This window comes from Anolis sagrei, chromosome X (genome assembly GCF_037176765.1).
Source record: "Anolis sagrei isolate rAnoSag1 chromosome X, rAnoSag1.mat, whole genome shotgun sequence".
Lineage (NCBI taxonomy): Eukaryota > Metazoa > Chordata > Lepidosauria > Squamata > Dactyloidae > Anolis > Anolis sagrei.
This window is the reverse complement of record NC_090034.1, coordinates 98,264,131-98,278,204: the sequence shown is the minus strand read 5'-3', so window position 1 is coordinate 98,278,204 and position 14,074 is coordinate 98,264,131. Positions and strand designations below refer to the sequence as shown.

General features: G+C 42.2%; 1 protein-coding gene across 1 annotated transcript in view; it reads left to right on the top strand.

Annotated features, from left to right (window-relative positions):
- The window catches only part of LOC132780063 (protein phosphatase 1 regulatory subunit 37), a 61,493-nt gene extending 48,663 nt beyond the window's left edge, over positions 1–12,830 (top strand). Inside the window, exons 9-13 of the mRNA XM_060783593.2 lie at positions 917–1,058; positions 1,169–1,335; positions 4,457–5,417; positions 7,572–7,662; positions 10,108–12,830. Coding sequence (XP_060639576.2) covers positions 917–1,058; positions 1,169–1,335; positions 4,457–5,417; positions 7,572–7,654 — 1,353 coding nt within the window. The 3' untranslated portion in view covers positions 7,655–7,662; positions 10,108–12,830. The remainder of the gene's footprint in view (positions 1–916; positions 1,059–1,168; positions 1,336–4,456; positions 5,418–7,571; positions 7,663–10,107) is intronic.
- The last annotated feature ends 1,244 nt before the right edge of the window (positions 12,831–14,074 follow it).

Sequence of the window (14,074 nt, the reverse complement as noted above, 5' to 3'; positions counted from 1 at the left end):
CTCCCCCCCCCCCCCGGGTCTAGACTTCCCAGGTTGAGAAATGCTGCCTTAAGGCCATCCAGTCCAACTCCCTTCACCAGGGCAAGAAAACATAATTAAAGCCCTCCTGACAAAAGTCCATCCAGCCATTCCCACACACACACATATATACATATATGACAGATGCAGTATCAAAGATTTGAAAGGGACCCCTAAAGAAGTACACTGATATGTTGCATGTTCCAGAGTAGGCAAACCAGACAATCTCCACATCAACACTGGCAAAGAAACAGCAAGAAATACTGTTTACCCACAACCCACATTACATATATTAGAAACCAACACTTTCTCATTACTTTATTTTCGAGATCACCAGGCCACAGCAATGCTTGGCAGGGGACCGCTAGTATTTACATAAAACTGTAATTTAAGACTGTCCAACTCTGATAAAACCATTATTCTAGCCTCCTTCAATGTAAATATGCTTACATATCCTTCCAATCATAATAAAGAAAGCAAAATAATAAATGTAATAATAACAATGATAAATAGTGTAAAATAATAAATGTAATAATAGAGAATAAAATAATAAATGTAATAAAAATAATAGAGTAAAATAATAAATGTAAAAAAGTAATATAGAGTAATAAAATAAAAATAATAAAAATAATACTAATAACAGAGTAAAATAATAAATAACCTTGCTCGAGTATAAGCCGAGGGGGGCTTTTTCAGCCTAAAAAAGGGGCTGAAAAACTAGGCTTATACTTGAGTATATACAGTAAACATAAATTAGTTTTAAAAGTGGATTTCCAGCTTCTCTTTTATCGGTTTCAATGTAACGTTTTCCTTCTGTCAGCAAATATAAACTTTTAATCTCTTTAGCAATGTTTGAACTGTGAACACAGTAACCCACATTCCCTGTTTGTATTCTCAGCCTCATACCCAGAGCCTTGAGACCCTCAACCTGGGGCACAACCCCATTGGCAACGAAGGTGTCCGCAACCTGAAGAATGGGCTCATCGGCAACCGCTCGGTGCTCAGGCTGGGTCTGGCTTCAACGAAGCTGACCTGTGAGGGTAAGCCATTCTTCCCTAAGCCACCCCATTCCCCAGTGGCATGGATGCCCCTGCAAGCAAACCCCCTGTCTTGTGGGTTTAGGGTTCATTGAGTGTCCTTTGTTGTCCAGGAGCCGTGGCGGTAGCAGAATTCATTGCGGAGAGCCCTCGCCTGCTTCGGCTGGACCTGCGGGAGAATGAGATCAAGACAGGGGGACTCATGGCCTTGTCTTTGGCCCTGAAGGTCAACCACTCCTTGCTCCGGTTGGACCTCGACAGGGAGCCCAAGAAGGAATCGGTATGTCCCTGTTTTGGCCTGCTTGTGTGGAATGAATCTTCCATCTTGTGCTTGTACTGCAGACTAAAGGAAGGATACTTAGAAGCTTTGGCCGTGCAACAGAAATTTATTTATTTATTTATTTACAACATTTATATACCGTAATTCTCACCCCGGCTTACAAGGTATATATTACATACAATATATTATATTATTGGCATAGTACAATATCATCATTAAACATTGCTATATTGCACCATACCACTATATTGTAATATTATTAGTAATATTACATGTAATCTATATAAATAAAAATGTAATGTTCGTTTGTGGGATTAACAGAACGCAAAAACCACTGGACGAATTGACACCAAATTTGGACACAAGACACCTAACAACCTTCACTCAAAAAAATTGATTTTGCCATTTGGGAATTGTAATTGCTGGGATTTATAGTTCACCTACAATCATAGAGCATTCTGAACCCCACCAATGATGGAATTGAACCAAACTTGGCACACAGTTCTCCCATGACCAACAGGAAATACTGGAAGGTTTTGTGATCAGTGTCCTTTGGTTTTGGAATTGTAGTTTACCTACATTGAGAGATCACTGTGGACTCAAACAATGATGGATCTGGACCAAACTCTACAAGAATACTCAATATTGCCAAATGTGAACTCTGATAGAGTTTGGGGAAAATAGAATCTTGACATTTGGGAGTTGTGGTTGCTGGGATTTATAGTTCACCTACAATCTCAGAGCATACTTAACCCCACCAACGATAGAATTGGGCCAACACAGAACCCCCATGTGGGCCACAGCAATGCGTGGCAGGGGACAGCTAGTATAAATATATAATTATAATATATTATTATTATATTGCATTACATTATAATATCATAATTATTATATGTATATGCAATATTTGGCTCTTTTAACTAGGATGTTAATATTTTAATGTGTATGGTGCTGATATTTTAATCGTGTAATGAAGTGGCATTGTGTTGTTATTGTATATTTTTTGTATGTTAACACATGTTGTGAACCGGTCCGAATCCCTCTTTGAAGGTGAGAGGGTCGGTATATAAAACCTCGAAATAAATAATAAATAAATAAAATAAATTATATTATATATAATCAAAACATTATGAACAGACCTACCTACAAAACCACCTAATTCACTTTTTACACCTTGGAAGTGACAGAATGGCAGGGAGAGCTTTTCCTATTGCTAATCCACAGATCGTTAGACAGGGAAAGTGTGACCTTGTTGGTTCTCTTGGATATCTGGATGCGGAACAATGGCTTCAAACTACAAGAGAGGAGATTCCATCTGAACATGAGGAAGAACTTCCTGACTGTGAGAGCCGTTCAGCAGTGGAACTCTCTGCCCCGGAGTGTGGTGGAGGCTCCTTCTTTGGAAGCTTTTAAGCAGAGGCTGGATGGCCATTTGTTAGGGGTGATTTGAATGCAATATTCCTGCTTCTTGGCAGGGGGTTGGACTGGATGGCCCATGAGGTCTCTTCCAACTCTTTGATTCTATGATTCTGTGATCTCAGCAACTTTTGATACCATTGACCATAATATCCTTCTCTCCAGAATGGGGTGTCTCTCCAGAACGGCTCTGCAACTTCCTGAGGGTCACAACCAGTTGATGAAGCTGGGGGACACCTGCTCAGACCCCTGGCCATTGACCTGTAGGGTCCAGCAAGGTTTCATTCTATCTCCCATGCTTTTCGACATGTACATGAAACTACTGGGAGAGGTCATCCTTTAATAGCATCTCCCATGCTAAATGTTTTAATTGTTCTTTGTTCTGTAGGCATCGAATTGTGCCATTTGTAAACCGCCCTGAGTCGCCTTCAGGCTGAGAAAGGCGGTATATAAATATAGTGGGTTGTTGTAGGTCTTTCGAGCTATATGTCCATGGTCTAGAGGCATTCTCTCTTGATGTTTCGCCTGCATCTATGGCAAGCATCCTCAGAGGTAGTGCTGTCTGTTGGAACTAGGAAAAAGGGTTTATATAACTGTGGAATGACCAGGGTGGGACAAAGGACTCTTGTCTGCTGGAGCTAGGTGTGAATGTTTCAACTGATCACCTTGATTAGCATATAATGGCCTGACAGTGCCTGGGGCAAACTTTTGTTGAGAGGTGATGAGATGTCCTTGTTTGTTTCCTCTCTGTTGTTGTGCTGTTGCAATTTTAGAGTTTTTTTTTAATACTGGTAGCCAGATTTTGTTCATTTTCATGTTTCCTCCTTTCTGTTGAAATTGTCCACATGCTTGTGTATTTCAGTGGCTTCTCTATGTAGTCTGACATGGTGGTTTTGAGTGGTCCAGCATTTCTGTGTTGTCAAATAAAATGCTGTGTCCAGGTTGGTTCCTCAGGTGCTCTGCTATGGCTGATTTCTCTGGTTGAAGTAGTCTACAGTGCCTTTCATGTTCCTTGAAATATATAAATATAGTTAATAAATAATAGTTTTCCCAAGTTCATTTTGCAGAAAGCATAATTGGAACTATCAATGTGTTCTCAGATTTGTTTAATGTCTTCTTGTTTTCCTTTCCTACCACTGCAATTTTTCCTTAAACAAAAATGTATTTGTTCAAGAGGTAGGTTAGATTGGTATATTCAGCCTTAGTGATAGCATAACTCAGCTTTAGTGGAGTATTGCTGTTTGGTTGTGCTCACTTGAAAAGGTGCTTTTTAAAATCTTTCCTATATTGCAAGGCAGTAATTCTATTCCATCCAAGGTGCAGAAGGCTTTGTCCAAATCACTTGATACCTGTAGTCTCAGGTTTCCTTCACAAAAGGTTGGCTCCTTGATGCGGTATTGGCTGTAACGAAGCAGCTCGCTGGTCACTGTGCTGCCTTTCTGATGTACATTTTCCAGGGAGCAAATGAGGCCAAGTTCTTTGTAAGGAAAAGCTTCCAGGAAGCAACTTTCTTCTCCAGTGAGGTATATTTTAATGGCTGTGTGTGTATAGGTATGGGTAAGTGTGTTATATTTTCGACCCAGCAACCAAACCCAGATTCGGGGACAGAATAAACTTCCTTTCAATGAACTGGGCAACTCTTTTTCTCTTTCTGCAGCTATGCTCCCTTGTATGATTCATCCTTTTACCTTGGTCTCTTCTGCAGGTGAAGAGCTTTATTGAGACACAGAAAGCCCTCCTGACGGAGATCCAAAATGGCTGCAAGCGCAACTTTGTTCTAGCCAAAGAGAAGGAAGAGAAGGAGCAAAAACTCCAGCAGTCTGCCTCCATGCCCGAAATCACGGTGACAGCGCCCTTGGAAGAGGGACCGGTGGAAGATGAGGGGCAGAATGGGAACCTGGCATCCACCCCAGAAGAAGGGGAGGATGTTGGGGAAACATTAACATCCCAAGAGAATGGGGCAGCAGAGGAGAAAGTCACTGTAAATAACGACAAGTCATCTGATTCAGATTCAGACACCGAGGAAGAGGAGGAGGACAGACTAGAGATTAAGGATCTTTCTCGTTCTCAGAAGCACAGCAGTCTAAATCATATTGATGAGTCGCCCAAGCTACCTTCGCCCGAAAAGACTAAGGAGACCCATAGCTCTGAAAACACAGTTACCCCCTTGAATGTTCCTGGGGAAATCAAATGTGAATCTAGGGGGGTTGTGGGAAACGTGCCTCCATCGCCAGCCACTCCTCCTGGCAATGAGAGGCGAATAGCAGTCTCTAGTCCTGGGCGAGGCCATAAAATCTTCGTTGTGACGCGTGTAGAGAGCCTGCCTGAGAAAAAGGACGAGACCAGCGCACGGCCAGAGAACTCTGTCACTCTCCAGGGAGTTCCCCCAAAGCAGAATAAGCCCCCAGCCCAATCTCAGCCCACAAAAACTGAAAACTCAGATGGGCAAAGCAGTGGGCCTGTGTCTGAGTTGAGGGCCAACTCTGAAACATCTCCTACTACCCCAAGCTCTGATTCAGGGTTGGAAAAGATGGACTCTGGGCCATGTGAGAGGACGTCTCATCACACTCTGTTGCCCAATGGACTAAAGACAGAGTTTCTCCATGCACTACCAGACACGTCCTTAGGGCGTGAGGGGAAAATTGCCAGTTGTGCGATAGAACATGGTAAGAGGATATGAAAGCTTTGTATTAGAAGAGAGGGGGTTATCTATAATGTGTGTAAGATAGATACACACATATACATGTTGCTTAAGTAATCATTCATTCTCATATATATGTGTGTGTGTGTGTGTGTGTGTGTGTATATATATATTTAAAACATTTATATTCCCGGCCTTCTCACCCCGAAGGGGACTCAGAGCGGAGTATATACACACACACTCAAACACTCCTGAGGGCTGAGAAATAAATAAATAAATATATGTTTTACACACACACATATACATGGTCCCCCTGGTGGCACAGGGGGTTAAACCACTGTGTTGCTGAACTTGCTGACCGAAAGGTTGGTGGTTAGAATTCGGGGAGTGGGGTGAGCTCCTGCTGTTAGGTCCAGCTTCTGCCAACCTAGCAGTTTGAAAACATGCAAATGTGAGTAGATTAATAAGTAATGCTTCTGTGGGAAGGTAATGATGCTTCATGCAGTTATTCTGGCCATATGACCTTGGAGGTGTCTATGCACAACGCTGACTCTTTGGCTCAGAAATGGAGATGACTTTATGTCTAGACTTTGCCAGCCTTGGGGAGTCAGAGAAGGGACAAGGCAAACTTGTGGTCACATGATGAGTTCCAGGCAATCACAATTAAACATGGAGGAAGGGATGAGTGGCCCGTCAATGTATGTGTTTGTGTGTGTGTGTGTGTTATATGTGTGTGTGTGTATAGAGGCCCTTTGCAACTGCCAAGTTGTGTACACCTGCTCTAGAGGAATATTTCCCAAACTAGTCATCCTGGTGATTTGGGCTCTAGCTCACAGAATCCCTGATAGTTGTCCACAACAGCTGGAAGGAATCCAAAACACAGAATTTGGTCATCACTGTTCTGGAAGAACTCTTGAAATAGGTTTTTTTTTTTTTAAAGAAAATACAAATTATTTCTATAGCTCAGTAAATCCACATCTGTCATGAACTCTCATAAAAACCCCTTGTAATCCTTTGTGGAACCCTAGAGTTCCAGGTAACCCTGATTAAGAATCCCTGATGTAATTTATACATCTATAATGCATATGAATGCGTGCTTGTGCTTTAGAGAGAGACACACACACCGTAGTGCAGTAGTAAAAGTGGTGGGTTAGGACTCTGGTTTTGAATTTATTTATTTATTTATTTACTTATTTACAGCATTTATATGCTGCCCTTGTCACCCCGAAGGGGACTCAGAGTGGCTTACAAGATATATATACATACAATATATTATATTATTAGCCTAGCACAATATCAGTATTATGGTATATATTACTATATTATACTATAACATTATATTGTAATATTATTAGTAATATTTCATGTAATATATATATAATTATAATGTATTATTATTAGTAGTATTATATTAAATTATAATATTATAAATATTATATGAATATACAATATATGATATTATATTGCCACTCAGCTGTGGAAACACACTTTTTCAGCCCCAGAGGAAGACAAAGACCAACCCCTTCTGAACAAATATTGCAAAAACAGAAAGAAAGAAAGAAAGAAAGAAAGAAAGAAAGAAAACCCTTAACTTAGGATTACCATAACTCAGAAATAACTTGGAGGTATACATGCTCCATGCAGTCATGCCGGCCACATGACCTTGGAGGTGTCTACGGACAACGCTGGCTCTTCGGCTTAGAAATGGAGATGAGCACCACACCCCAGAGTCAGACATGACTGGACTTAATGTCAGGGGACTACCTTTACCTTTATACGCCAACAATGTATGAGAGAAAGCAAAGAAGGAAGGGAGAGTGGCCCCACAATCCCATCACATGCATTTTGGGCACAGGGACGGCCAAATCTGGGGTGGTTGATTGGAATGGCTGAATTATATGTGGAGTTTCCTATGTGAATCAAACTAAACACATAAGTTCAATGTAGATGTCTCAAGATTTATGTATTGGAAGAAAAGACAATTTAGTGTCAGTGCTGGAGATTAGTCTAGTTCTCCCAATAACCTTTGGACCACAACTCACATAAGACCCAGCCAGCATGGCCAATGGTCAGAGAAAATTGGGTATCACCATCCTCTGGACACCAGATTGCCTATCAGGATTTTCACACTCTCAAGACATGACTGACTCTCAGACTCTTCCCTCTGCCTTTTTTTCAGAGCTGAACTGTTCCAAGAACGAGAAGGAGCTGGAGGAATTACTCTTGGAAGCGAGCCTAGAAATGGGACAGGAACCAATGTGACACTTTAGGTAAGGCATTTACAAAGGGAGAATCCTGTCTTCTCAAAGGGGGATACAACAGGGCTGACTCAACCCGTTACAGCACAGGCAGTTGATTGTTGAAGTAACTTCATTGAAGAAAGCCTGATCTGAAAGACGCTTTCTAAAAGTGTGAGGCAGCCTCGTTGAGTTCACTGGGCATTTACTTTCTCATAGATAGGCTTTAGGCTCAAAGTCCAGAATCTGACTTTTTGGAATGTGCACATGCCTTATTTACTGAAAGTCAAGTCTCCAGGTCTCAACATTGTCAAAACATATTGGTGCCCATGTGAAAAAGCTGAGAAATGCTGATGCTTGAGTCAAGGAGGGATATTTTCATTTGGCATGTCAGAAGCAAGGGATGGTGATAATAAGAATACGAGTTTGGATCATGTGATTTTAATGTTTATATTAAGTGGTTTTTAATTTTTATGTTTTCATGTCTAAATGTTGTTTTATCTTAGGGTTTATTTATTTATTTACAGTATTTGTATACCGCTTTTCTCACCCCTAGGGAGACTCAAAGCGGTTAATGCACAAGTAATGGCAAAAATTCAATGTCAGTACAAACAATTACAATTATACACTACAAGTAAACATAAATCAAATTAAAAACAATACATCCATAAGCAATAAAACAATCATTAAAACAATAAAACAGTCTCATCCGTCAAGTTGCCATTCTAGTCATAGTTTTTCCAAAATGCTGCATTCATTTACTTCTACTGCCCGAAGGCCTGCTCCCAAAACCACGATTTTAATTTTTTCCTAAAAGCGGGGAGGGAGGGAACGGATCTTACCACTTTTGGGAGTGTGTTGGGAGGGTTAATTGTCGTATTGAATTTATGCATAGTTATATGTTTTGTGTAGATTTATGATTTGGTTTTTATGGATGTGGGGCATTGAATTTTGCCATTATTTGTTGTAAACCGCTTTGAGTCCCCCACGGGGTGGGAAAAGTGGTACAGTAGAGTCTCGCTTATCTGACCTTCGCTTATCCGACATCCCGTTTGATCCAACGCTCTTATCCGACGCTCCCCTTTTCCTCCAGCTCCTTCTCGTTCTCCAATTAAAGGAGCACTCCCCAACTCTCTCTCCATTCCCAATAAGTGAAAAAGGCTAGACAAGGAGGAGGAGGGAAGAAAGGGGGAAAAGAGGCAGGACAGGAAGTAGAAACACCCTCTTCCCTTCCTTCTGTGATTTTCATCCAGGCACTTCCTTCTGGCCCTGAGGTGTTGCCTTGCCTTAACCCTTTGAGACCCTGTTGTTAGTATTATAGGTGCCTAGCATTGGGCGGGTAACACCTGGAGACTCCATATTAACTGACATTTTTGTTTATCTGACATTCTGCTGGCCCATTTATGTCGGATAACCAAGACTCTACTGTATATAAGTAGTAAATAAACAATAAATGAAAAATGTGTAGTTTGGGATATATTTTCAAGGCGAGTAGATTATAAATGCAAATAGCTCTATACTAGGGGCAACATACACATACAGTAGAATCTCGCTTATCCAACCTTTGCTCATCCAATGTTCTGTATTATCCAATGCAGTCTACCTCCCATCCGGAGCCACAGCTGTTTCAATATATTGCGATGTTTTGGTGCTAAATTCGTAAATACATTAATTACTACAAAATGTTACCATGTATTGAACTGCTTTTTCTGTCGATTTGTTGTAAAAGATGATGTTTTGATGCTTAATTTGTAAAATCATAGTGTAATTTGACATTTAATAGGCCTTTCCTTAATGCCTCTTTATTATCTAACCTTCTCACTTATCCATTGTTCTGTTGGACTGTTTATGTTGGATAAGCGAGACTCCACTGTATATAGGTATTGTGCAAACATATATTGCTGCAAAGCAGATGACTTGCCAAATTGGTGGCTGTGATCCTCTGCACCGGGACTGTGGCGCAGCTGTCTGAGTGTCAGTTGCATTAAGATAACTTCTGACCACAAGGTCATGAGTTCGAAGCCAGCCCAGGTCGGAGTGAGCTTCCGACCAATTGTGTAGCTTGTTGTTGACCTTTGCAACCCAAAAGACAGTTGCATCTGTCAAGCAGGAAAATTAGGTACCACCTATGTGTGGGGAGGCTAATTTAACAAAATTTACAAGCCCATATAAAAGACTCCAGCAAAGCACTCCAGCAAAAGCATGCGGGGAATGCTGAAGTACTTCATCAGTGTCGCAGATGGATGATGAAAGTGACAGCTCCCCTGGTGACCAGAAAAAGTTAAATAGCTTCTGTCTGTCTGTCTATATCTGTTGTGTGTCTTTGGCATTGAATGTTTGCCATATATGTGTACATTGTGATCCGCCCTGAGTCCCCTGTGGGGTGAGAAGGGCGGAATATAAATACTGTAAACAACAACAATAATAATAATAATAATAATAATAACTCTTTTTTCCCCTTTTCTCCTTTTCTTCCAGTTCTGGGCCCTTCTGTGTCAAATAGGTTCGGTTTGGGAAGTGACTGTCTAGCTTTATTCCCTCCCTGCACCATGTGACTCTGAGGATAAAAAAAAACTGACTCTGCAACACAGAGGCAATGCAACCCACTTTCCAGACTTCATTCCCTCCCTCACCTTCACATTCTTGATGTCTTCCCACTGAGAAGAGAGGCTGTACAGCCCAGCTGATCAGGATTCGAAAGGATTGAGAAGAATCGTTCTACAGACTCTTGACACTTCACCTGCTTTGGGTTTCTCGCTCCAAAACGCAAACTGGAGCACTTGTGGCATGTTTTTTTATTGCTGGGATGACTCTTCCAAAGGTAGCCACGAGGAGACTTCCAGACTTTGGTTTGACAGGCTGGAATCCTCTTTCCAGTTTAAAAGGAGAGGAAACCCAAGATGTGGACCGGGCCTGTGTTTCAGCTGTCTCTGCATTAGATGTGCAACCGTTTCCCACAAACACTAAGAGAGAAGGGCAACTTTCCTGGATCAAGACAATAAAGCATTATTGCGTTCGCAGCCCACCTCGTGGAGAGAGGTCTCTCAACCAGGCAAAGACTACTGAGGCTGCCGGCCCACAGCACAGACTACTATTTATTTTCATTTTCATTCCCTCCCCCAAGTTTCCCTTCTTCTTAGTGGCACCTCCTTGTTTGTTCGTCTTTGATTTGGTGTCTATTTATAATGGAATGGGAACAGTTTTACCTTTGAACGGCAATCCCTTCAGACTGACGGGGCCTTCGTCCACGTTTTTGGAGAGCCACTTGCCTCTTTCCATGGGGAAAAAAACTGTTTTTACTTTGCAAAAAAAGGAATAACATTAATGGGAGGGAAACTGTGGGCATAGTGGGGGACCGGTGATGGGACATGGAGAGAGAGGGCAGCAGCAGGAGCGAGGTATGGGTAGGGAAGCCTTCTTCTGCATTGACGGGTGACTTTTGCCTATGAGTGGGCAAGCTGCTGTCGTTTAAGCCGCTTTGGCTTCTCTTGATTTTTAGTGGGGGGAAAAACAAGGCAAGCTCCTTGCACTTCCAAGGAAAAGCTCTCTCCCACCCCCTGCAAAGCCATACCGTGACTAACTTTTGGACAATGGGGGAGAAAGTGCATATGGGGCATTTGCAAATACAGTAAAACTGACGGTAAAGCTGTCCTAGCAGGAGAGGCCAAGGTTGTTTGGGTCTTCATCCCTCCCCTTTGCCATAAAACCGACATGAAAAACTTGAGGATGCTGCTGGTCTGGGAGTCTCCCCACTGTTTCTGATCCAAACACCATGTTGCACCATGTCTGTAGCAACAGTGAGTGAGAATGTAGCTTCAGCGACAGGCAGCCGGCTCTCCCTTCACTTGGCCACAGATTACAACTGTCCTGGAACCAGGCTGAAATCTTTCACTACCAAAATTGGTTGTCCTTCCTTTGGGAATCTGGGGCAGGGGTTAGGATGGGAGGGAAAGGAGCATTGTGTCCCCAGTTTAAAACATGAACTCTCCCTACCCCCATTTTGTTCCTTGTGGTGAGAGGCTCCAAGATTAGTGACTGCAAGATAGGCTCCATCAGCCGTGTTTGGAAGATGGAGGATGCAGCTTCTGCCAAAAAGTGTATGCGGCGTACAGGGGTGGGGTGGATCCTTTTTTAATTTCTCAGGGAAGGGCTTTTTGCAGCAGCCCCACTTCCCTGGGGTGTCATGCTCTTGCCCTCAAGAGATAAGCCAAAATACCAAGGACTGTGAGCATAGTTGGTGGAGCTTGCCTGCGGGGTCTCTCCTTTCCCTCTTCCACTTCTGTGATACATTTGGGCTCAATAAGAGAGGTTTGTTACAGAAAGCTTGGAAAGTCTAGGTCCAAATGACCTCTCGAGTAGTAGCAGCAGAGGCTAAAATATCCCCCCCCCCTAAATGTGTGGGAGTGAAATCTTCTCATCAGGGAGGGACTTAGGGCAGAAGAGTGAGGCCTGTGTTAGCTGAAGGGGTTTCGAAGAAAGGACCGTCCCTTTGATTCTAAACAAATGACAGGAAACACAGGTGCTCTTTGAGCTCTTGAAATCCCTTTGCAGTCTCCTCCCTTTGTTTCTTCTCCCATCACAATACTCCAACTTGTAGTCTGCGACTGACTACATTGCCCCTCTCTATATAAAGCAAAATCTCAGCGGGAGATTTATGGTACTAATCCCGTCATTGAATAAAGAACGAGGAGTCTCTTTTTTCCCTCCATGGACAGAGGGAAAGGCCTCTCCTCACCCCCCCCCCCCCCAAAAAAAAAAAGTAGGGGGAGTCGGCTGTTGGGTAGATGTAGAATTTCAGAGCTTTTTACTTTATTAATTTTTTTTTCTTAAGTGCAATAAAATCTTTTATCAGGGAGCTGGAGAGGGCACTTTTCGCTGCATGGAGATTTCAGGCTGGAGAGGCAGGAACACAACTGTGTGCCCTTCATCTTGCTTATCCATGATTCTCTCTTTCAACACACAAAAACACACATAACACAACCAATTGAGATATATACACACATACTGATACAAAGAGTTTCTGCTGCGTGAACACTACATTTACAGAAAAGAAAAGATGGCGCCAGTTTGATTTTGTGTTCTTTTTTTTCTTTTTCCTTTTTTTTTTTTTGAGCTAACGTTTGTCATTTCTTTCTGTTGTGTGTGGAGTTTTATTTTTGTTGAGAAACTGTCTTCTATTAAATGAAAAGCTGCATTCATTACGTGGCTTCTTCCCATCTCTTTTTGGAGGGTTAAGCTGGGCTGGAAGAATATCCAGTATTGGGTTGTTGTAGGTTTTTTCGGGCTATATGGCCATGGTCTAGAGCAGTGATGGGCAACCTTTTGAGCTTGATGTGTCAAAATTTGCCACACCAACATAACTTGGGTGGGGTGTCAACTTTGAGAACCCCCCCCCCCCCCATAATTTTGCAATATTTATAGTTTAAATAAGAAAAATGTATATTGCATGCTGAGTTATGGAGTGAACAATGCTCAAACTTGCAGACTTTTACAAATTTAAGGATGGAATTAGATTGGCTCTTATAAGGTGTACTTCTCTGTATGCGGCCGTATGTGGCCACGTGTCATCAAAAATAGCCATGCGTGTCAGTGCTGAAACGCGTGTCATAAGTTCACCATCACGGGTCTAGAGGCATTCTCTCCTGCCTCTAGACCATGGCCATATAGCCTGAAAAAACCTACAACAACACAGTGATTCCGGCCATGAAAGCCTTTGACAATACAATATCCACTAGTATTCTTCCCAAGACAGAGAAGAGTGGGCACCTTACATGTATCAATTGGATGGATCTGAAATTGTGTTCCTTCTCATACACATCTTGGAAACCCCTTCCTCACGGACTTGGCAAAATGGAAAATGAGCCATGGCATTTAATGTTAAACTGCATGACTTCTAGTATAGGTATACCCTTAAGACAGTGGTTCTTTAACTGTGGGCCGTGGACAACCAGTGGGCCACGAGGATGAAAATCTGCCCTGCGAGCCTCCTTTTTATTATATTTTTATTTTATTTCTGCTCCTTTTGCACCACCTGCCACTCCTTCCCTGTTGCTGACCATGACATATGTTCTGTATCAGAAACTAGAGCTGATGTGGTCTATCCAATGCAATTTTCTGAATCTGTACCTAAACAAAATCTAAAGTTGACCAAAAACCGATTTGTAACCCTTTTGGTACTAATGTTGGAGAATGCTCCCTGATAAGAATAGTCCCTGGTCAAAAAAGGTTGGGAACCACTACCTTAAGAGCAGTGGTTCCCAACCTGTGTTCCATGGACCACCAGTGGTCCGCAAGAACTAAAATATGGTCTGTGGTCTCACCATCACGACATCGTGGCAACAAGAGTAACTGGTCTCGCGAAGCCCTCTTCTAGTGCTGAAGCTTATTAAATATGGTTTTCTGTGGGCAAGCAGATGGCGACTACTGGATGGCATATGTTATGTAT